Source organism: Natrix helvetica, assembly GCF_964273705.1.
Source record: "Natrix helvetica genome assembly, chromosome: 16".
Taxonomy (NCBI): Eukaryota; Metazoa; Chordata; class Lepidosauria; order Squamata; family Natricidae; genus Natrix; species Natrix helvetica.
This window is the reverse complement of record NC_138563.1, coordinates 3194990-3213872: the sequence shown is the minus strand read 5'-3', so window position 1 is coordinate 3213872 and position 18883 is coordinate 3194990. Positions and strand designations below refer to the sequence as shown.

The following is an 18883-nucleotide window of genomic DNA, read 5'->3' as shown; positions in this document are numbered from 1 at the left end:
ATTTCCTGTGTCCTTATTCATGTTTGTTTTTATTCCTGTTATCTTGTAGGTGAGTGACAAACTAAATCAATCAATAAAAAATAATAAATTATTTACTCAAAAATCCACCCCGGAATAAACACTGTTCAGTGACTCATCAGCAAGCCTGCAGACTATTAAAACGACCAGCCTAGAAGGAAGAAACGCCAGGAAGGAAATCTCCAATATTCAATATTACATATAATAAATAGCTAGAGTTGAAATTAATTACTGTACTTTTCAAGGTATAACACGCACCTTTTTCCATCAAAAAAGAGGATGAAAATCTAGGTACGTCTTATACACAAAATCTTATATGCAAAATCTAGGTACGTCTTATCTTGCCTCCTGAAACCCCACCTCCTTCACCAAAATGGCTGTGCATAGCCTTTAGAAGCCTTGCAGAGTGCTCCTGGGGGTTGTGGAAGGCAGAAACGAGCGAAAAACGGCGTTTTGCTCAATTTTGTCCCCCCCACCCCCACTCCCAGGAGCACTCTATAAGCCTCCTAAAGGCTATTCATGCCCTTGGGGTGGGGGGGAGGAACGGGTCCGTTTTCATGAAAAAATGGGCTGTTTTGGGGAGGTCTGCAGAGTGCAACAACAAATTTTTTTTTAATTTGCCTCTTCAAAACCTAATACTCTGAAAAATACAGTAGTCCAAAGCCTAATAAAGCAGAATTGCAATAAAGCAGAATTGAGGTTTTTCTGTTACCCAGGAAAACCATTAGTCAGTACTTAATATCTTATTTTTATTGGCACCTCTGGATTTTACCTACTTTTAGATTAATTTCTGTCATGGCCAACAAAATCCAAGGGAACTAGGAGACGGGTGGGAAAAGGGGGTACCATAACATTAAATACTGTATCTACAGTAGTGGCCAAAAGTGTGGGAACCCTTTGGGGAAAAGTGTATTTTTAAGGTTTGATGGCTATTAACACCACATTTTGGGGGGGGGGGGATTTTAAGATAATCCTATTCCAGTGCTGGAATGGCCTGGGAATAGCCCAGACCTTAACCCAATTGAAAATCTATGCAGTGAATCACTTAAGAACAATGGCAAAAAAAGTCGTAAAGCGGGGCAAACCTGACTGGACAAATGTTTCCCTTATCACCAGGAATATTGGGTTCAATTCTGGTTGTATTCTGAATTCACTGGATGAATTTTTATTTTTAAAAAACCACAACTTTTTAAAGACAACGTTCCCGGTTAGTGTACAAACAGGCCAGGCCAAAGGGGTACCTTTTAAAACATTTATTACAAGGGGATTTCTTAAGCCATGATGTTGATGGGAAAGATGCTTGGCTACAAGAAAGCGCTGATTCGCTCAAACAATCCAGGGTTACGTCCAGAGAGAAAACGGAGCTCCAGTCTCCCCTCCTTGGTGTTGGCTATTTCAGCATGAAAAGAAATCCATGTACATATATATAAAAGAGGAAAAAAGGGTCAGGTTAGGAACGGGATCCAGAATAAACACACGCGCGGGTGCAAAAATCATCTTAACAATCACGTTTCATGCATTTATTTTATTCATTAGGAGTTTTCTTTTAATTTTGAACCAGTCTTTTATTATTTTTATAAATTATTCAAGATGGGGAACGTACCCAATACTGCTTCCTATTTCTCCCCACAACCCTGTAAGTGTGGGCTGTTGGCTTTCATGCCTAAGGCAGGACTAGAATTCTCCGTCTCCTGGCGATTGGCCCAAAGTCACCCAGCCAGCTTTCATGCCTAAGGCAGGACTAGAACTCGCCGTCTCCTGGTGACTGGCCCAAAGTCACTCAATCAGTTTTTATGCCTAAGGCAGGATTAGAACTCCCCATTTCTAGCCTGATGCTTCAACCCCTAGACCGAACTGGCTCTTTTCCTGTTGCTTTGAGCCATCTAAGGCAGGGCTAGAACTCACTGTCTCCTGGTTTTGAGCCTGGTGCCTTAATAGAGAGATGAACAAATCTCAATTTTGACTTTGGCTTTTTAAACCAGGCAGGGGACTTAACTGCTTGTCTCTGGAGGGGGCTAAACTTGCCTTTTTCGTGCTGTAGCCACTTGCGTTCCAGATAATACTGGTAGCAGGCCTCAAACTCCATATCGGTGTAATTGCGAACTTCGATGGGGACAAAAGGATCCAGAGCGGCGAATCCATCCTGGAGTTTGGGGAAAAGAATGGTGGGGGTCAGAGAGTATCAAGGACCAGACAGTCTTTCTGAATAAGGCGAATTAGGGTGATGAGAGTTGGACCCCCCCACTCACCCGTCCCAGCAACTCATGGGGCAGATAAAGCGGTCGGGGCGCAAAGGGTGCTCCTGTTTGACTGAGCGTGGCCACAATGGCCCCTCCTGTCTGAAAAGACACACACAAAACAACACCACGTCAGAGCCACAACTTCTATCCATGGTCAGCCTCTTAGTAGCTGTGGCACCTCGCTCGGCTCTGAAATTGGTTTTAATGATCTATCGCTATTGTTATATGTATAGTGAGAGCTTGTGCACTGGATGCAAATTCCTTGTGTGTCTAATCACACTTGGCCAATAAAGAATTCTATTTCTATTCTACTTCTATTTTCTATTCCATTCTGTTTTCTATTCTATTCTATTCTGCTCTACTTCTATTCTATTCTACTCTACTTCTATTTTCTATTCCGTTCTATTTTCTATTCTATTCTGCTCTACTTCTATTCTATTCCTTTTCTATTCTATTATTATTAATTCCATTCTATTCTATTCCTAATTCCATTCCATTCTTCTATTCCTATTCTATTCATTATTCTTCTTCCCTGATTCTATTCTACCCTAATTCTAAGCTTCCTGGGAGGAAGGATCTGCCCTCACCCAATCGTTCTTCACCATCTTCTTGAGATTGTGTACCAGCGTCAGCTCCTCCACAGAGACCTGAAGGGGAAGAGAGAACATGTCTACGTTTTCAGCAAAATTGGAAAAACACGTTACGTCATCCTCATTGAGGACTCCACAGTGGGAAGGTTAGAACACAGTGTTGGAAGGGACCTTGGAGGTCTTCTAGTCCACCCCCGCCCTGCTCAAGCAAGAGACCCTGTACCATTCCAGACAAATGGGTGTCCAGTGTCTTCTTGAAAACCACCAGGGATGCAGCGCCACAACTTCTGGTGGCAAGCGGGTCCACTGGTTAATTGTCCTGACAGTCAGGAAGTTTCTCCTTAGTTCTAAGTTGCTTCTCTCTTTGGTTAGTTTCCATCCATTACAAAACAGATTGCTAAACAAACAGCCTTACGTCAAGCGCTACCGTTATGTGCTAAAGGTAAAGGCTTTCCCTCGCACATACGTGGCTAGTCATTCCCGACTCTAGGGGGCGCTGCTCACCTCCCTTTCAAAGCCGAAGAGCCAGCGCTGTCCGAAGACATCTCCGTGCTCATGTGGCCGGCATGACTCAACGCCAAAGGAGCATGGAACGCTTTTCCCTCCCCCCCCAAAGGTGGTTCCTGTTTTCCTACTTGCGCTCGGGATTCAAACCGCCCAACTGCCGACCTTTCTGATCGACAAGCTCAGCGTCTCAGCCACGGGGCCTAAGTGGTGCTAAGTACGCTAAGCCGCGCGTAAACCAAATGTCGCTTAGTGTGACGTGTGAGCCAGGTCAACAAGGGAACCTACGTCTTGCTTGTTGTGTTTCAAGGCTGTCTTCCCCCAAAGGGAGTTGATACCGTCCACTGCCACCAGCAGCCGAAAGGATCCCTGGTGAGATTGCTGCTTCAGCTCTTTCAAGATCACCCCGACGGTATCGCTGGCATATTTCACCCAAGCCATGCCCTGAGGAAGGAAGGAAGGAAGGAAGGAAGGAGACGGGTGGGGTCCATGGTGCCAATCAGCGCCAACAACGGGCTACAAGCTCCATGGTTTACAGGAGGGTGATGAAATCTTGGCTTTCTTTCGAAGAATTCGAGGTGGCTTCCATAATGCTCCTGACTCTTATATCCCCCACAACTACAAACCCTGTGAAAGGGGGGGGGGGTGCTGAGAAGAAGGGACTAGGCCAAAGTCACCCAGTTGACTTTCATGCCTAAGGCAGGACTAGAATTCATCGTCTCCTGGTGATTACCCAAGAATCAACCAGCCAGCTTTCATACCTAAGGCAGGACTGGAACTCACTGTCTCCTGGTGGTCGCCACAGAATGAACCAGCCGGCGTTCAGGCTTAAGATGGAACTAGAACTCACCTTCCCCTGGTGATTGGTGTTCCCCCCAAAAAGCAGGAGGCAGAGTCCTGACCTGACAAAACCCCTTTTATGAAACAAAGGTGAATTCCTCCCATTCGGCCAAGGCCTGGCAAACAGTCTTTCAAAGGTGTATTTATGACCACAGATCTTATCTAGCTTGGAAAGCTGCCATGTCAATATTTTCCCAAATGAGGTGCTGTGCAAGGAAAGACTTTGGCACAGAGTCTCTGAGATTCACAGGCACATCTTCACACTCCTGAAACGAATCTAACGACTGACCGAAACGAATTGTTTCCTGCAAAAGCCTCCTCCCCTTTCGCTCCACTTTTATGTCCACTGGCCATTCACCGTCCACCTGTGGCTTTACTCCCAAGTCGACCCTGATTTCTGAGCTGTTCTTTTCTTCTGGCAGCTCTGCGCATGCGCACACTGGGAACAGGCTCCAGCTGTTCCTCTGCCTCACTGCTGTCTAGCTCTGTAGGAACCTGATCACTGCCAGACAACCTCGGCCCCCTCTCTGCCTCCGATGCAGAGCCCTCATCAGAGCCTTCCCCAGACTCCAGGACTGGTCCATGCTCCTCCCCACCCTCCTCACTGTCTGACTCTACTGCCAAATGCGCTGGCTGCTGGTGGGCCACAACAATTGGCCCGAAGTCACACAGCCAGCTTCCATGCCTAAGGTGGGACTAGAACTCCCCATCTCCCATTTTCTAATCCAGCCCCTGAAGCACCACAACAAGCCAGCTTTCTTTTAACATGCTTGCAAAATCCATTCTTCCACTTTTAACACAAGCCGCACCTTCTCAGACAAGTCTAGCAGAGAACAGCCTTCTTCGGTGACGTCTCGCTTGCCCCAAATGTACTTCTGTTGTGTTTTGATCTGCAGTGCAGAGAGAGAGAGAGAGAGAGAGAGGGAGGGGGAGAGGGAGAGGAAGAGAGAGAGAGATAAAATAAACCCACAAAATAAAAAGGCTCTGTGTCGGAGGCAGAGGGGACCAGGGCCGTCTGGCAGTTCTCAGCTACCTTCTGAGTCGGAGATCAGTGAGGCAGAAGAACAGCTGGAGCCTGTTCCCAGTGTGCACATGCGCACAGCTGCCAGACGAAGGGAAGAGCTAAAGAATAGGGGTCGACTTAGGTGTAAGGCCACAGGTGGACAATGAATGGCCCCTCCCAGAGGGAATAAAAGAGGGAGCGCCAGGGGAGTGGAGCTTGCAGGAGTTCGCTTCATTGGTTCGTGACTCTCCGAAACTCCTGGCCAAGTTTTGCAGAGATCGGCCTGGCAGCTCTCCAAGCCAAAGAAGATCTGTGACCGTAAATTCTCCCTCAAAAGACTTTGCTGGGTGTGAAGGAGCAGAACTCACGAGAAATTAATAAAAGGGGTTTTTGTTGGGACCAGGACTTTGCTTCAGGTCCTCGGGAAGCCTCAGAACAGCTAAGTCAAGGACGACCTATAATCAAGTCCATGTTTCCCCCTCTCCCTCCCCAAAGCTTAAGAGAGATTCTGCCAACCTGGGCTAAAACTTTTCCATTGGTGATTCTGAAATTCTTCAGCCAGTTTGCTGCTTCCACGGGCTGGTCTAACCGCTCGGTATTGTAGGAGGACGGCAGCATTTCTTTGCAATTCTTCACCCAGAGGTGAGCTGCAGCAGGAAGAGAAAAGGACACGCCCCAAATGTCTCGTTTTAAACATCAGGTGTCTGGCATCTGACAGGCATCGGCTGAAAATGCAGCCATCCTGTTGAACCTCTCCAAATAAAATGACCTCCTTTTGCAACAACAACAACAACAACAACAACAATAATAATAATAATAATTCCCCTTCATCTTGTGTTTTACTCTCAAGAATGCTGCCCTGTCACATCTTTTACATTTGGGCCTTCAGGCCTGCCACTTTTTCTACTGTGGGAAAAAATGGGAGGGGGAATTATATGGAGTGTGGGAAAGATATATAGCCCAAATAACATCCTTTTCTCAGGGAGTCAAGGACACCTCGCCCTGCAGCTGGAGTGACTGGGAGGCATCTCCCGTTTTGGATCGCAGGCTTGATCGGATCGTGTGACGGACATGTGGGTGCTGGGCAGGGACTTGAACTTTCTTTTGAGTGGGGAAAAACCCAGAAGCTTTCAGATTCGGGTTTTCCCAGATGTGCCAATCGGACATTGCGTCTACATTGTAAATTGTCCCCCACCCCCAAACAAAAATCCCCACAATGGGGTAGTATATAAGCCTAAGTGCTATCGCTGTTGCTCTTACCGTCTGGAATGTGAACGATGACCCAATTCTGCCTGGCACAATAATGCACAGCGTGGCAGAGAACCATGGTCTTCCCTGTACTCTTCTCCCCATCTTCAAGACTGTTTAAGGAAGCCACAGAATGTACCCGTCAACTGTACCATAGGAGAACATGCGTGCATGCATGTACAGGCACTCCTGGAGTTATGGCTACTTGTTTGGCCTGGCTCAACCATAGTTCGCTCACTCTGCTCCTGACGGGTTTTTTAATTTTAATTCTGGGGTTTTTAGATTTTACTGTGTTTTAATTGTCTCTATTTATCTGCCTCCCTTCTCCATGTCCATGTCCATGTATTTGTTTATTGTGTATGTGTTGTCTATTTTATATTTTATGTGTTTTCTTGTACGCCGCCCCGAGTCCTTCGGGAGAGGGTGCGGCTAAGAAATAAATTTTATTATTATTTATTGTTTTATCGACTGTTCCAAGTTACAACGGCACTGAATATCGTGGTCACACAAATGCAGGATGCTGTAAATTCCAAGCATCCAAATTTGCCATCACGCGACTGGGCGTGTAATATGTGAGCAGCCGTCATAACTTTGAAAAGAGGTCATAAATAGCTTTGGGGAGGTCCTTTGTAATTTCGAATGGTCACTAAGCAAGGACTACACAGATATTTAGAAGGGACCTGTGCAGACAGCTGGGTTGAGTCCTGTTCTTACTCTGTAACTACTTTAACATCATCATCATCATCTTTTAATGAACCTATAATCTCTCGCCGAGGGTGGGGGTGGGAGTGGACTCTGGGCAACTCAACGGAGCAAGCAGAGTGTTTTACTGGCCGGATGCCCTTCATATGTTGCCATTGAGGAGTTTTGTTCAGCAGATCTCATCGTGCCCAGAGAGGTAAAAAATATCTGCCTGTACCTAAGATGGAACTCACAGCCTCCTGATTGCGAGGCGAGAGGCTCCACATCTAGGCTACCGCACCACTCCCTCCGTAACTACTTTAGCATGAGGACCAGAAACTTGCCCGGTTCTCCTTCCGTGGAAAGAACAGCAATGAGAGACCCCGGCTCCGTTTCAAAGGATACAGAGGAGATATCGGACGGCTGGATGAGACAAGTTGGTGTGTTTTAAGTAGGTGATGAGTTCTACCGCCGGCTGTCGAACCATGACGCAAGCTTCGTTGAAGGTTTTCATCTGCCAGGGAAAAGAGAAAAGTCAAGACCTTCAGAGAATGAGAGAGAGAAAGAGAGAGAGAAAGAGAGAGAGATCATTTCAGCGAGATGAGGGTGAAATTTAGGCTCAAGCGAAAGAAGAGCTAAGCCTCGGGGCCGCTTTTGATGGCCCAGCCTGAGCTTCACCCTGCAACATTTGGAAAGGCAGACACGTCACCTGGAGTTTGAAGCGAGCTGGTAGCCCGTGAGGGAGGGTCTCCTTCACTTCCTCGGGGGAGATCGTGTAATATTGACCTAGGTGCTCTTCGCTGTGTTTGGCCTGCAGGATGGAAAGGAGGTGAGACGATTGGCGGAGTTCAGTTCTCGTTGATCGTCACGCCGAATCGTTTTCCTTTTCTTGCAGAAATTACAACAAACTCTTTCCAGTTCAGAGAATCACAGGAAGGAATGACAAATCACTGCCTGCGTTGCCACAAGGAGAATTCAGGTAGTCCTCGGCTTACGACAGCTGAGCCCAAACTTTATGCTGCTAAGTGACACATTTAAGTGAGTTTTAGCAATAGCAATAGCATGAGGACTTATATACCGCTTTGCAGCCCTCTCTAAGCGGTTTACAGAGCCGGCCTTTTGCCCCCCAACAATCTGGGTCCTCATTTTGCCCACCTCGGAACGACGGGAGGCTGAGTCAACTTTGAGCCTAGTGAGATTCGAACTGGCAAATTGCAGTCAGCCGGCAGTCAGCAGAAGGAGCCTGCAGGACTGCATTCTGACCCCTGCGCCACTGTTTTACGGACCTTTCTTGCCACTGTGGTTAAGTGAATCGCTTGCAGTCGTTCAATTAATAACCCGGTTGTTAAGTGGATCTGACTTTTCCCCATCGACTTGGCTTGTCTGGAGATTGCCAAAGGGGATCGCGTGATCCTGGGACATTCCAACCGTGAGAAATATGAACCAAATGCCAGGCATCCAAATTTTGATCACGTGACCATGGGGATGGGGTCTTGGTCATGTGTGAAAAGCAGCTCTTTTTTCCCCAGTGCCGTTGTAACTTTGAAAGCTCACTGTTGTAAGTCAAGGACGACCTGTATATCTTGCGTTTATCCGCCAGGGTAGAGGCATCTCGAGAGCTCTGGATACAGGCCGTTGGCCCTTCCTGCAATCATCCTTCCTCTCTTTGAGCATGAAGTTTCTGGATGTTGTCATAAAAAGAGGACCTGACCTGGGGCAACTCACATTGCAGCCCTGGTCAAAAGGGCCCAGCAGGGATGATACTTACCTGAGACTTCTCAGGAAACAACAACTGAATTGAAAACTCCTGGTGACCTTCTACCGCTGCACCATAGAGAGTATTTTAACTTACTGCCCCTGGGTCTGGTTTGCCAATTGCACAGGGGCAGATAGGACGGCGCTCCAGAGGGTCAACGTCATTGCCCAGAGGGTCACGGGTTGCCCTCTCCCCTCTTTGGAAGAGCTTTATAGCTCCCGCTTCCTTAAGAGAGTTCAAAACATCCTTAAAGATCCATCTCATCCTGAGTATCCTTTTTTTTTTTGAACTATTACCATCTGGCAGCAGGTACAGGACAATAAAGACAAGGACAAATAGACTGAAAAACAGAAGTCCCAGGGCAGTAACTACATTGACTTCTATGGTATATTAATGCAATATTTTCAATTTCTATTGCGTAGCCTGTGATGGATGTGTATTTGTGTCTTTATTGCTGTAGTTATCATGTACCCTGAAAGTGGCGTTTGATTTCGTTGTACGATGTGCAATGACAATAAAGTAAACTAACTAAAGAGGTGGGAGCGAGAATGCCTTTAGGCCAGCGGGCTAAGATTTCTTTCTTGATCTGCTGGTGATTGCCAAGCGGAGAAAAACAGGCTTTAAATCCACCTCCACCATCCGTTCTGGGATCCTAGACTCACACTGGGTTCGTTTGTTCCAAGCAATGGGGAAAGATCTGTTGCCAGGCAACTGACTCTGGATGGCAGGGACTGGCCCCGTGCTTCTGCGGATGCTGGGAGGGTGTGTGTGCGTGTGTGCGTGTTACACGACAGGGTCTTGGCTGCCTGTTGCGGTTTCCATGGAGACCCCACAGGAGATTCAGCAGGGGAGAAAAAAAAATTCTCAATGGCAGAGGCGGCTACAAAACCTCCCGAAGATGGTTTTGCCTGCCACGTTTTGGGTTCATATTGCAAAAATGAAGATGATTGTGATATCTTCACCCCAGCAGACACACACCTAAGGGGGAAATTTTGTTTTTTTAGGGACGTGTCCCTTTTTAAATGGCAGGGCTGTTTCTACAGATCCACCAATGATGTCGCGTGGTGAAATAACTTAAATTCCCGATTTTGAGAGAATGCTTTCTGCTTTCTTATAGGTGGAGAGGGGACTTGGGATTTCCCAAGCAGATTCCCTGGAGGCTGTGGGTAAATTGTGGTACTGAAAATCAGCTCCGTAGGAAAACTAGAACTCACTTTCTCTGTAGGGTATGCTAACAGATTTGTACCCAATTAGAGGGGGACCTGATGGACAAGCTCTAACGCAGGGAAAGGCGGAACGAAAAAGAGGATAACCAGCAGGAAGCTGGAGGGGGTACCATTGGGAGGCTTGAAAGAACAGACGAGGGACAGATTGTCGTAGACAAAACTTTAAGTGTTTGGTTGCTAGGAGCCGAACCCAAATTGGTGGCACGTAATCAAAAAAACGGTAACCGAATCTTGCAAGTCTTTGTGGGTTTCATGAACTGGTTCGACCTCAAAAGGTCGACCTCCCCACCCCATCAATCCAAGTTAAGTAGACGCTGGAGAAAAGGCGAGGCACATGGTTGCTTCCGCGTAACTTAAAAGCATCACCAGATTATACTAGATCCTACAGTCAAATGCAACTTACGTTGACCAAGGCAACAACCATCTTCCCAAATGAGGTACCCACAGGCTCCATCCAACTATTAAACATTCTACTTTGCTTGGCTCAGAGTCGCAAACCCTTGCCGGAGTCCATAAACGATTGGAAACACTGGTAGTCCTCGACTTACAACAGTTCATTTAGTGAGCGTTTGAAAGTTACAATAGCACTGACAAAAAAGGGATTTATGGCTATTTTTCACACTTACAATCGTTGCCGCATCCCCATGGTTGTGTGATCAACATTCAGATTAACAGAGTTGGAAGGGAACTTGTAGGTCATCTAATCCAACCCCACCCCCCGCCCAAGCAGGAGACCCGACACCATTTCTGACAAAGTTTCTTCTTGAAAGTTTCCAGTGATGGATGCTGGGCAACTGGCACATATTTATGACAGTTGCAGTGTCCCGGGTCACACGATCATCTTTTCATACCTTCTGACAAGCAAAGTCAATAGGTGATCCAGGTTCACTTAACAACCACGTTACTAACTTAACAACTGTAGTGATTCAAGATGCCAGAAAAGGTCACAAAAAGGAGCAGACTCACTTCAACAACCGCCTCGCTTCGCAACAAAAACTTTGGGCTCAACTGTGGCCATCGGTCGAGAATATCCGACCCCTTCCAAGCTTCCACGCCTCCTAATGTTAACTCACTGGGTCATTCTCGCTGGTAACAAAGGCCGCCCTGAGCATTTCTGGTTGAAGCTGGACGTTGTGAGTTGATATTGTCCTCTGCCAGGTTCTGGGGTAGAGAAAGAAGACATCCTGTTCCAGCTAAGGAGAGAAAAGAGTTTGTGTGAATAGGGATATATCCTGGCTTTTCAAAACGATAGCTAGTGGGGGGAAAAGTGAACCACTATAACTTAAAAAAAATAAAAATAAATCAAATACCGTGTTTCGATGAAAATAAGACCAGGTCTTATATTACTTTTTGCTCCGAAAGATTATTTAGGTCTTATTTTCTGGTTAGGTCTTATTTTGGGGGAAATACAGTACTACCCTGTCCTCAAATCACCGAGGGGTGGGTGAACTCACCTGGTATCCCCGAGGGATGAGTTTTCTCAAAGTCCTCAACATTGTCCCCGCTGAAAATAATAACAACAACAGCAACAGTTGTTTTGAGCAAAAGATAGTGAGATGTTTATTTTAAGCAGGATTTTCATGGTTTAGCTTTCTGATAGCCAAGCAGTGATATAACTTTCCTTGAGGGCGTAAAGGAGAAAGTGAAGTTTCCAGATCTATCGGAGAAACCAGCAAACCAACTCAAGAAAAAAGTGTAAATAAGATTACGAAGGGATCTGGTCTTCCTTCGTTCTCTTTCATCGCCACAAAATATACAATGAAAATACAGTGCTGTTCATATTTCAAGCATGCCTTTCCCCCCCAAAACTCTCAATTTTTAAAGTATTTTTGCTTCCCAACCTCCAACACAGAACATATAGGTAGTCCTCGACTTACAACCATTCATTTAGTGACCATTTGAAATGACCCCAGCGCTGAAAAAAGTGACTTACAAACCATTCCCCCCCCCACTTATGACTGCTGCAGCGTCCCCATGGTCACATGGCCAAAATTCATCAACATGGGCAACTGGTTCATATTTACGACGGTCGCGGTGTCCCCGGGGGTCACGTGATCTCCTTTTGGGACCTTCTGCAAAATCAATGGGGAACCCAGATTCACTTAGCGACCGTGTTCCTAGCTTAACCACTGAGCAATTCACTTAACGACTGTGTCAAAAAGGTGGTTAAAGTGTGTGTGTGGGGGGGAATGCACTTCACGCGTCTCACCGAGCGACACATTGGGCTCAGTTGTGGTCATAAGTCGAGGACTACCTGTGTTTGGTCCTTGTTTGGGTTGTTTAGTGCAGTTTTTCCTCTTGACATTTGTTTCTTATTATTATTTAGGCAGGAAATTTAGGCGTCCAGGTTTTCATCTATATTTTAAAGGAATACATTTTAAATTCAGAAAAAAAACCTCTCCACTTCGTAGCCACTACAATTACAGAAAGCTTCCTGCCCCCATTTGGAGACCACTCCCCCCCCCAGTCGGAAAAGGCTGCACAACGACGCTGCGAGGTAGGCTCGATGGGAGAGAACAAGCCCCTGGGCGAAGGAGAACACTTTCGCTCCTCGCTCGATCGTCCCAAAACGTTACAGGAAAAGAAACAACGGGCGGTGTCTAACCCTGAGTCCCCCCCCCGCCTCACAAACCTCGCACTCAATGGGGAATAAAAGCAAAACAGCTCCCCAAAAAGGCTTAGCCGTCCCCGCCTTTCGCCAACAACGAGATATATCTTCCTCCCTACGAGAAAAAAAGCCAACCGGCACTCTAGACCGCCGGGAACGGTTTAAAAACATAAAACCCCCCGCCGTTTCCCTCAGGAGGTTTTCATCGTGCTGGGCGCCGCCATCTTAACCCGCCGCGCGCCTCAGCTCAACGGCGTCTCCGCGTTCGGCCGACGGGTCCCGGCGAGGGACATTCTTCTTCCGTCCGAATCTTTTTTATTTTATTGATTGGCGGACGGGCTTGAGGAGAGGGCGGGCCCGTCCGGCGTTGATTGGCGGAGGCCCGCGTCTCTCTCTCCTCTCTGTCTGTCTCGTCTGTCTGTCTCTCCCTCCCTCAGAGCTAGGGAGGCAGGGGGAAAAAGTTGGGTTTTTTTTTTTTAAAGGAGGGAGGGAAGGAGGCGTGGGCGTGGCCAGGGCGCGCTGGAGCGCGAGGCAGGAGCGCGCATGCGCGCGCGCCGAGGCGAAAGAGCGCCGCCGCCGCTCGCCGCCGCCATTTTGGATCCGCGGCCGCCCCTCAGGAGTGAGGGGGCGAGCGAGAAGGAAGCCAGGCCGAGGCCGCCCTTCGCTTCCCGGGCTTCGCCCCGAGCCAAAAGCAGCAGCAGCAGCAGTAGCAGCCCTTCGGGATGAAGCGGCGGCCTGGCCGCGATACGGTGAGTGCGAGGCGGCGGAGAGGTGGAGGGAGCGGGGAGAGGAGTGAGGGAAAGAACGGAGGGGGGGAGAGAAGGAGAGGTGGGGGGGGGTCCGTGCCACCGCCCTGACAGCTAGGCCGAGGCGGGGTTTTCCCAGACTTTTCCGAAGCCGGGAAGGAGAAGAGGGAGAAGGGAAGACCCGCTCGCCTAGGCCGAGGCTTCGGAGGGGTGGAAGGCGGGGGGAGATTCCCCTTTTGGGGGGGGGCGAAGGGTGTATGTGGGGAGTGGTGGCTTTGCCCAGGTTTTGCTAGCGGGTGTCTTCAAAGGTTGGGGCTGAGGTGCCATCCCTCTGCCTGTGTGTGTGTGGGTGCACACTTTGTGTCTGAGCCTGGGAGGTCTCCGTGGGTGTGCACACGTTCAGAGCGGGTAGGAGGGGTACATGGCGGTGTATTACGGGAGCACACCTCCTTTGGGGATGTGCGTGCAGGGGGGAATGCGTGTGTGTATCAATATGTGCATTTGAATATTTGTGTGTGCGCTGAAATTTATCTTGAGTGTGTATTAGGGGTGCGTGCACACCTTCGTCTGAGTCTTAACTGTGTGTGTGTATCCCCGCTGAAATCTGAGTGTGTATTAGGTGTGTATGTATTGTCTATTAGCTGTTTGTGTGTGTGCTGAAATTTGAGTTTGTATTAGGTGTGTATTAGGTGTGCATGCATCGCCTGAGTCTATTAGCTCTGTGTGAGTGTATGTGCACAACATTTATGGGGGAATATCCTGAGTGTGTGCACACATTCATAGGAGGTGGGAGGAGTACATAGGAGTGTGTATTACGGGAGCACACCTCCTTTGGAGATGTGTGCATTGAGGGGGTATGTGTGTGTATCAATATGTGTATTGAGTATTTGGGTGTCTGCTGAAATTTATTTTGAGTGTGTATTAGTGCACACCTTCGTCTGAGTCTATTAGCTCTCTGTGTGCGTGCACACCATTTGTGGGGGAGTGTCCTGAGTGTGTACACACATTTAAGTGTCGTGTGTGAGTGCACGTTTGTGTGAGCCTGTTAGGGGTGTGTGTACCTTTTGTGGGGGGGTGAGTTGTGTGTGTATTTAGTGAACACATTATTATGTGTATCAATATATGTATTGTATTTACGTGTGGGGGTGTGCGGGCACCTTCATCTGTTAGGTTTATGTGCTCTCCCATTTATGGGAGGGTGTTGTATGGTGTGTATGTATTATGTGAGCACACGTTTCTCTGAGTGTCTATTAGGTGTGCTTGCACACAGGAGTCTATGGGAGGTATGTATGGGTATGTCTGTGGGTGTGTATTATGTCAGCACACTTTTACTGTGTATTAGATATGCGTGCATACTTTTATTAAGTCTAGGTGCAGCCATTTATGTGGGAAAGTACATTATACATGTGCACACCTTTGTCTGAGTGTTATGTGTGAGCCTTTTAGAACTGTGTGCACAGTTATAGGGGATATATTACGGGTGTGCATGCATATGCACACTTTTATGGGGGGGTATTATGCTTGCACGCATACATGCACCTGTATGTACTTCCAATGATATATGGGAGTATCTCATAAATGCATGGTTGTATAAGTTATACACCTGTAGGCACGATCCCCCCCCCCCACCTAGATAATGAGAGATGATGGCTTAAGACAGCTGCTTGATCTCTAGTTAGGTGGGGGGGGGAGTCTTCCTATGTTGGCAAAGGATTTTGAGAAGGGGGGCACACCAACAAAACACATGTTGGCATTTTGAGGAGGCTTACGTCATATTGGGGGGTTTGACTCCGTCGATTGAAGTCTCACACTTTCCATTTGGGATATTTGTTCACATTCTTGCACATGGTTTTTTTTTTTTAATAGTGTGCAGGGCCAGATGGGGGATACATTGCAATAGGGGTATTTACACACTGAACGTGTGGGGTTCCCTGGTATTGAGATTTTGTGTTGTCAGATTCTTGTGTCCTCACCGTTTACACTGGAATTTGTGGCACAGTTCCAGAATTCTTGATTTGGGTGTCAAAGTCTTCCTCTTCTTAATTGCGATGTGTGTCTCTGTTTGTTTGTTTAACTACGTGTCTATGTGTGTAGACTTCTGGTTTTAGATATCTATTTATAAAGAGTCTTTTTTGGTCATCCATATGATGGAAATTCAGATGGCTGAAACTTTGTAAAATGTGTGTGAAACTCCTGACCACACATTTCCATAGTTAGAAACTTTTATGGAGGGTTACTAAATAAGTTTGATTTCCAAGAATTATTGCTGGGTACTCCCAGCATGAGCTGTACTTACAAGCCAAAGACTAATTCCTTGAAATTACCTTAGTATTGCCATATATTCAGCATAAGACATATTTCATTTGTGAGAAGTAGCACAGAGTGTGCGATGTGCACACACACTCATGCATAAACACACACGTGCTTTGTTTGATATACAAATGTTGGAAAACTCTCAGCCAATCGCTGTTTCCCAGCGTGTCCATGCACCATAATAGATCATCACACATGACAGATTGCATGTGCTTTGCATGCTAATTTTTTATTTAAATGTAGCCCTTGGCTCCCAGATGGCGAAAGAAATTCTTGACAATCAGGTTAACCTGTTTGTAGAACTGCCCTGGAGAGCAATTCCTCCGCAGATCCTGCGCAGACAGTTTTATAAAGATGGTTAATAATTTTTGTTGTCGTACGCCACAATGCGTGAGCTCCCACGGACCATTTTGCTGATCCATTTGGATTACGTGAAAAAGAGAAGAAAAGGAGTGTGATATAAGGTTTAAAATACATCCAACATCATATATCCTATAGACAGAAGAAAGAGCAGGATTGTCACGTAATTGGGAGTAAAATATTGTGTTTCCCCAAAAAGAGACAGGGTCTTATTTTCTTTCGACCCCCGAAATAAGCGCTTGGTCTTATTTTTGGGGAGGTCTTGACTCCAATTATTATTATTATTTTTTCCCCTGACATAATTCTGAATCTGTGTCCAAGGAAGGGAAATAATTCTCTCCCCTGTCTTTCTGTTCACAGTGAGAAGATGTTGGCCACCAACGTCCAGGAAGAGCGCCCTATGGACCACCGCCCTGCCATCTTTTAAGAGGAGACATTTTGCCACGGCACATTAATTGGGATGGACCCTCCGCGTACTGCTATGTTAGGGTTGGGCTCTGGTTCTGAAGGGTTTTCTGGGAAGAGCCCCTCTGCGGGTGCCACGGGAGTTAGGCGAGAAGCGGAGGTCGATGGTAGCGCAAAGGAGGAAGAGGAGGAGAAGAGGCGGAGCCGGGAGAAGAGCGCCAGCGATGAGGCGGGGAAAGAGGGAAGCCTGTCCGATGCCCAGCACCAGTTTTCTGTGAAGGAGACGAACTTTTCCGAAGGGAATTTAAAACTGAAAATTGGCCTCCAGGCTAAGAGAACTAAGAAACCCCCCAAGAACTTGGAAAATTATGTCTGCCGCCCTGCCATAAAAACCACTATTAAACAGCCCAGGAGGGTGCAGAAAGTTGGAAAGATGGGTGAGGAGAAGAACGATCCAGGATCTGCGAAGCAGGTGTGGTTTTAATCCTAGTTTGCCTGCCCATATTTTCTTTTTCCATTGACACAGGACTGGGTTTTGGTTTATCCCTTCCCCCTTTTTTCAATACAGGTTGTCCTCGACTTAACGACCATTAACTGAACCCAGACTCTTTGTTGCTAAGTGAGAAACTTTTCTGAGGTTACTTTGGCTCCTTCTTTGCCGCAGCCGTTAAGCGAAACGCGGCAGTGGTTAAAATTAGTAGCACGGTTGTTAATCTGGCTTCCCCCATTCACTTCGCTTGTCAGCAGGTCGCGAAAGGGGAACACACACACACACACACACACACACACACACACCAGGATGCTACACCAGTCATAAATGTCTGGATTCTGGGGATACTGCAACGGTTGTAAGCGTGAAAAACGCCCATGTCACTTTTTTCCCAGGCTGTCGTAACTTTGAACAATCCCCTAAATGAACTGTTCTAAGTCGAGAACTACCTGTTTCCCTCCTCCCCTTGCCCTGAGTTAAAAACCCACTTGATGTTGGGTTGCGCCATGCTAGTCCTGTGTTCCGATTTAGACTGGCTCACAGTCCAGTTTTGGAAATTCCAAGAGTAACCCACCGAAGGGGCTTGGAGGGTGAAGCGTGCTTGCCCCCACGTTTATCTTGCGGCAGTCCGTTTAACATGGTGTGGTTGGTTGGTATTCTCCCAATATTGTGGGATACAGTTATCAGGACGTCAGAAAAATCCTGATTTATCTGCAGAGTTCAGGAGAAAGTTGAGATTTAAATGGACAAATTCTCCGATTTGTAGCTCAGGCTTTTAACCCTTATGTTACATAGCCCCAGATCTGGGCAATTTATCAGGGTTTGTTGATCAGAAAGACATCTTTGTTTTTCCCTGAAGACCTTTCGCTTCTGAGAACTGAAGAAGCTTCTTGGATGAGAAGCGAAAGGCCTTCCAGGAAAAACAAAGATTTCCAGTTGCCTCTTTAAAAAGCACCTTTGGAATCGCCGTGACCTGGATGACTGAGAATTAGAATTCTTTTATTGGCCAAGCGTGATTGGGCACACAAGGAATTTGTCTTTGGTGCATATGCCTCGGTGTACATAAAGGAGAATAAAATACGTTGATCAAGAATAAAAGATACAACGCTGAGTGAGAGTCAAGGTTAACTAATAAGCTATCAACTGATAATAGGAAACAAATTTCCATAGACATTGATCAGAAAGGATTGGTAGTGGCCTCTGCCAGTGGTCTGATTTCCAGTCCAGATTTGGGAGGGCGGGAGGACACTTCAGCATACTGTCCGAAGCCCAAAGATAACCTTTCTCCATTCAATTTATATTCTGCTTTCCTTTCGATAAACTCTGTGCGTGCCCTGCTCTCCTCATAATTATCGACGAGTGATGACGCTTCTCAGGCTGTGTGCGTTGGTTTTCTAAATGCATAAACGTGGCAAGGCGGTGCGGGGATGTAACCAGAGCAGGTAGGGATGGTAAGAGGAGAAACGAAGTGTAAAGAAGACAGCTGTATCAGTTGCAAGAAAAGGGGGTTTTTTGGGGGTGGGGTGGGGGTGGTAATTGGCTAGAGATACAGATCATTTCCCCGGGGACAATAGATTCCCAACGCCCGCATTTCAATAAACATTGTATTTTGAAGGTCAGTGAGAAATTGTCTCGTTGAGGCAGGAAGCTGAGTATGGGCGCGTGTGTGTGTGTGTGGTGATGTTTAAAAACTCCATTCTGCCCGTTCTCCCAGGTGACATTGGTTCACCTTCAGGATTTGACCTCTGTTGATTCCCCAAAATCTTCATGTCTTTGCAAACCTGGGCTTCAGATAAACAAGTTTCTGATCGGATAGAATTTCTCTCTCTCCCCCTACTTTCAGTACCCGTCAATT

General features: G+C 47.0%; 2 protein-coding genes across 3 annotated transcripts in view; one reads left to right on the top strand and one right to left on the bottom strand.

The window, feature by feature from the left end:
* Nucleotides 1-1256: 1256 nt before the first annotated feature.
* DAP3 (death associated protein 3) lies at nucleotides 1257-13046 on the bottom strand. Its single transcript, XM_081968235.1, has 13 exons — nucleotides 12739-13046; nucleotides 11561-11610; nucleotides 11180-11299; nucleotides 7834-7935; nucleotides 7530-7638; nucleotides 6456-6548; nucleotides 5712-5842; nucleotides 5002-5082; nucleotides 3641-3796; nucleotides 2846-2905; nucleotides 2268-2357; nucleotides 2044-2161; nucleotides 1257-1408 (listed from the first exon to the last, which is right to left on the bottom strand). Exons 2-13 carry the CDS (start codon nucleotides 11600-11602, stop codon nucleotides 1323-1325), a joined length of 1188 nt encoding a protein of 395 aa, XP_081824361.1. The 5' UTR covers nucleotides 11603-11610; nucleotides 12739-13046; the 3' UTR covers nucleotides 1257-1322.
* A 253-nt stretch (nucleotides 13047-13299) lies between these two features.
* ASH1L (ASH1 like histone lysine methyltransferase) overlaps nucleotides 13300-18883 on the top strand; it is a 59009-nt gene continuing 53425 nt past the window's right edge. For both annotated transcript variants that reach the window (XM_081968127.1, XM_081968126.1), the window contains exons 1-2: nucleotides 13300-13463; nucleotides 16494-17010. In XM_081968127.1, the coding sequence (XP_081824253.1) occupies nucleotides 16594-17010 (417 nt within the window). In that variant the 5' untranslated portion in view covers nucleotides 13300-13463; nucleotides 16494-16593. The remainder of the gene's footprint in view (nucleotides 13464-16493; nucleotides 17011-18883) is intronic.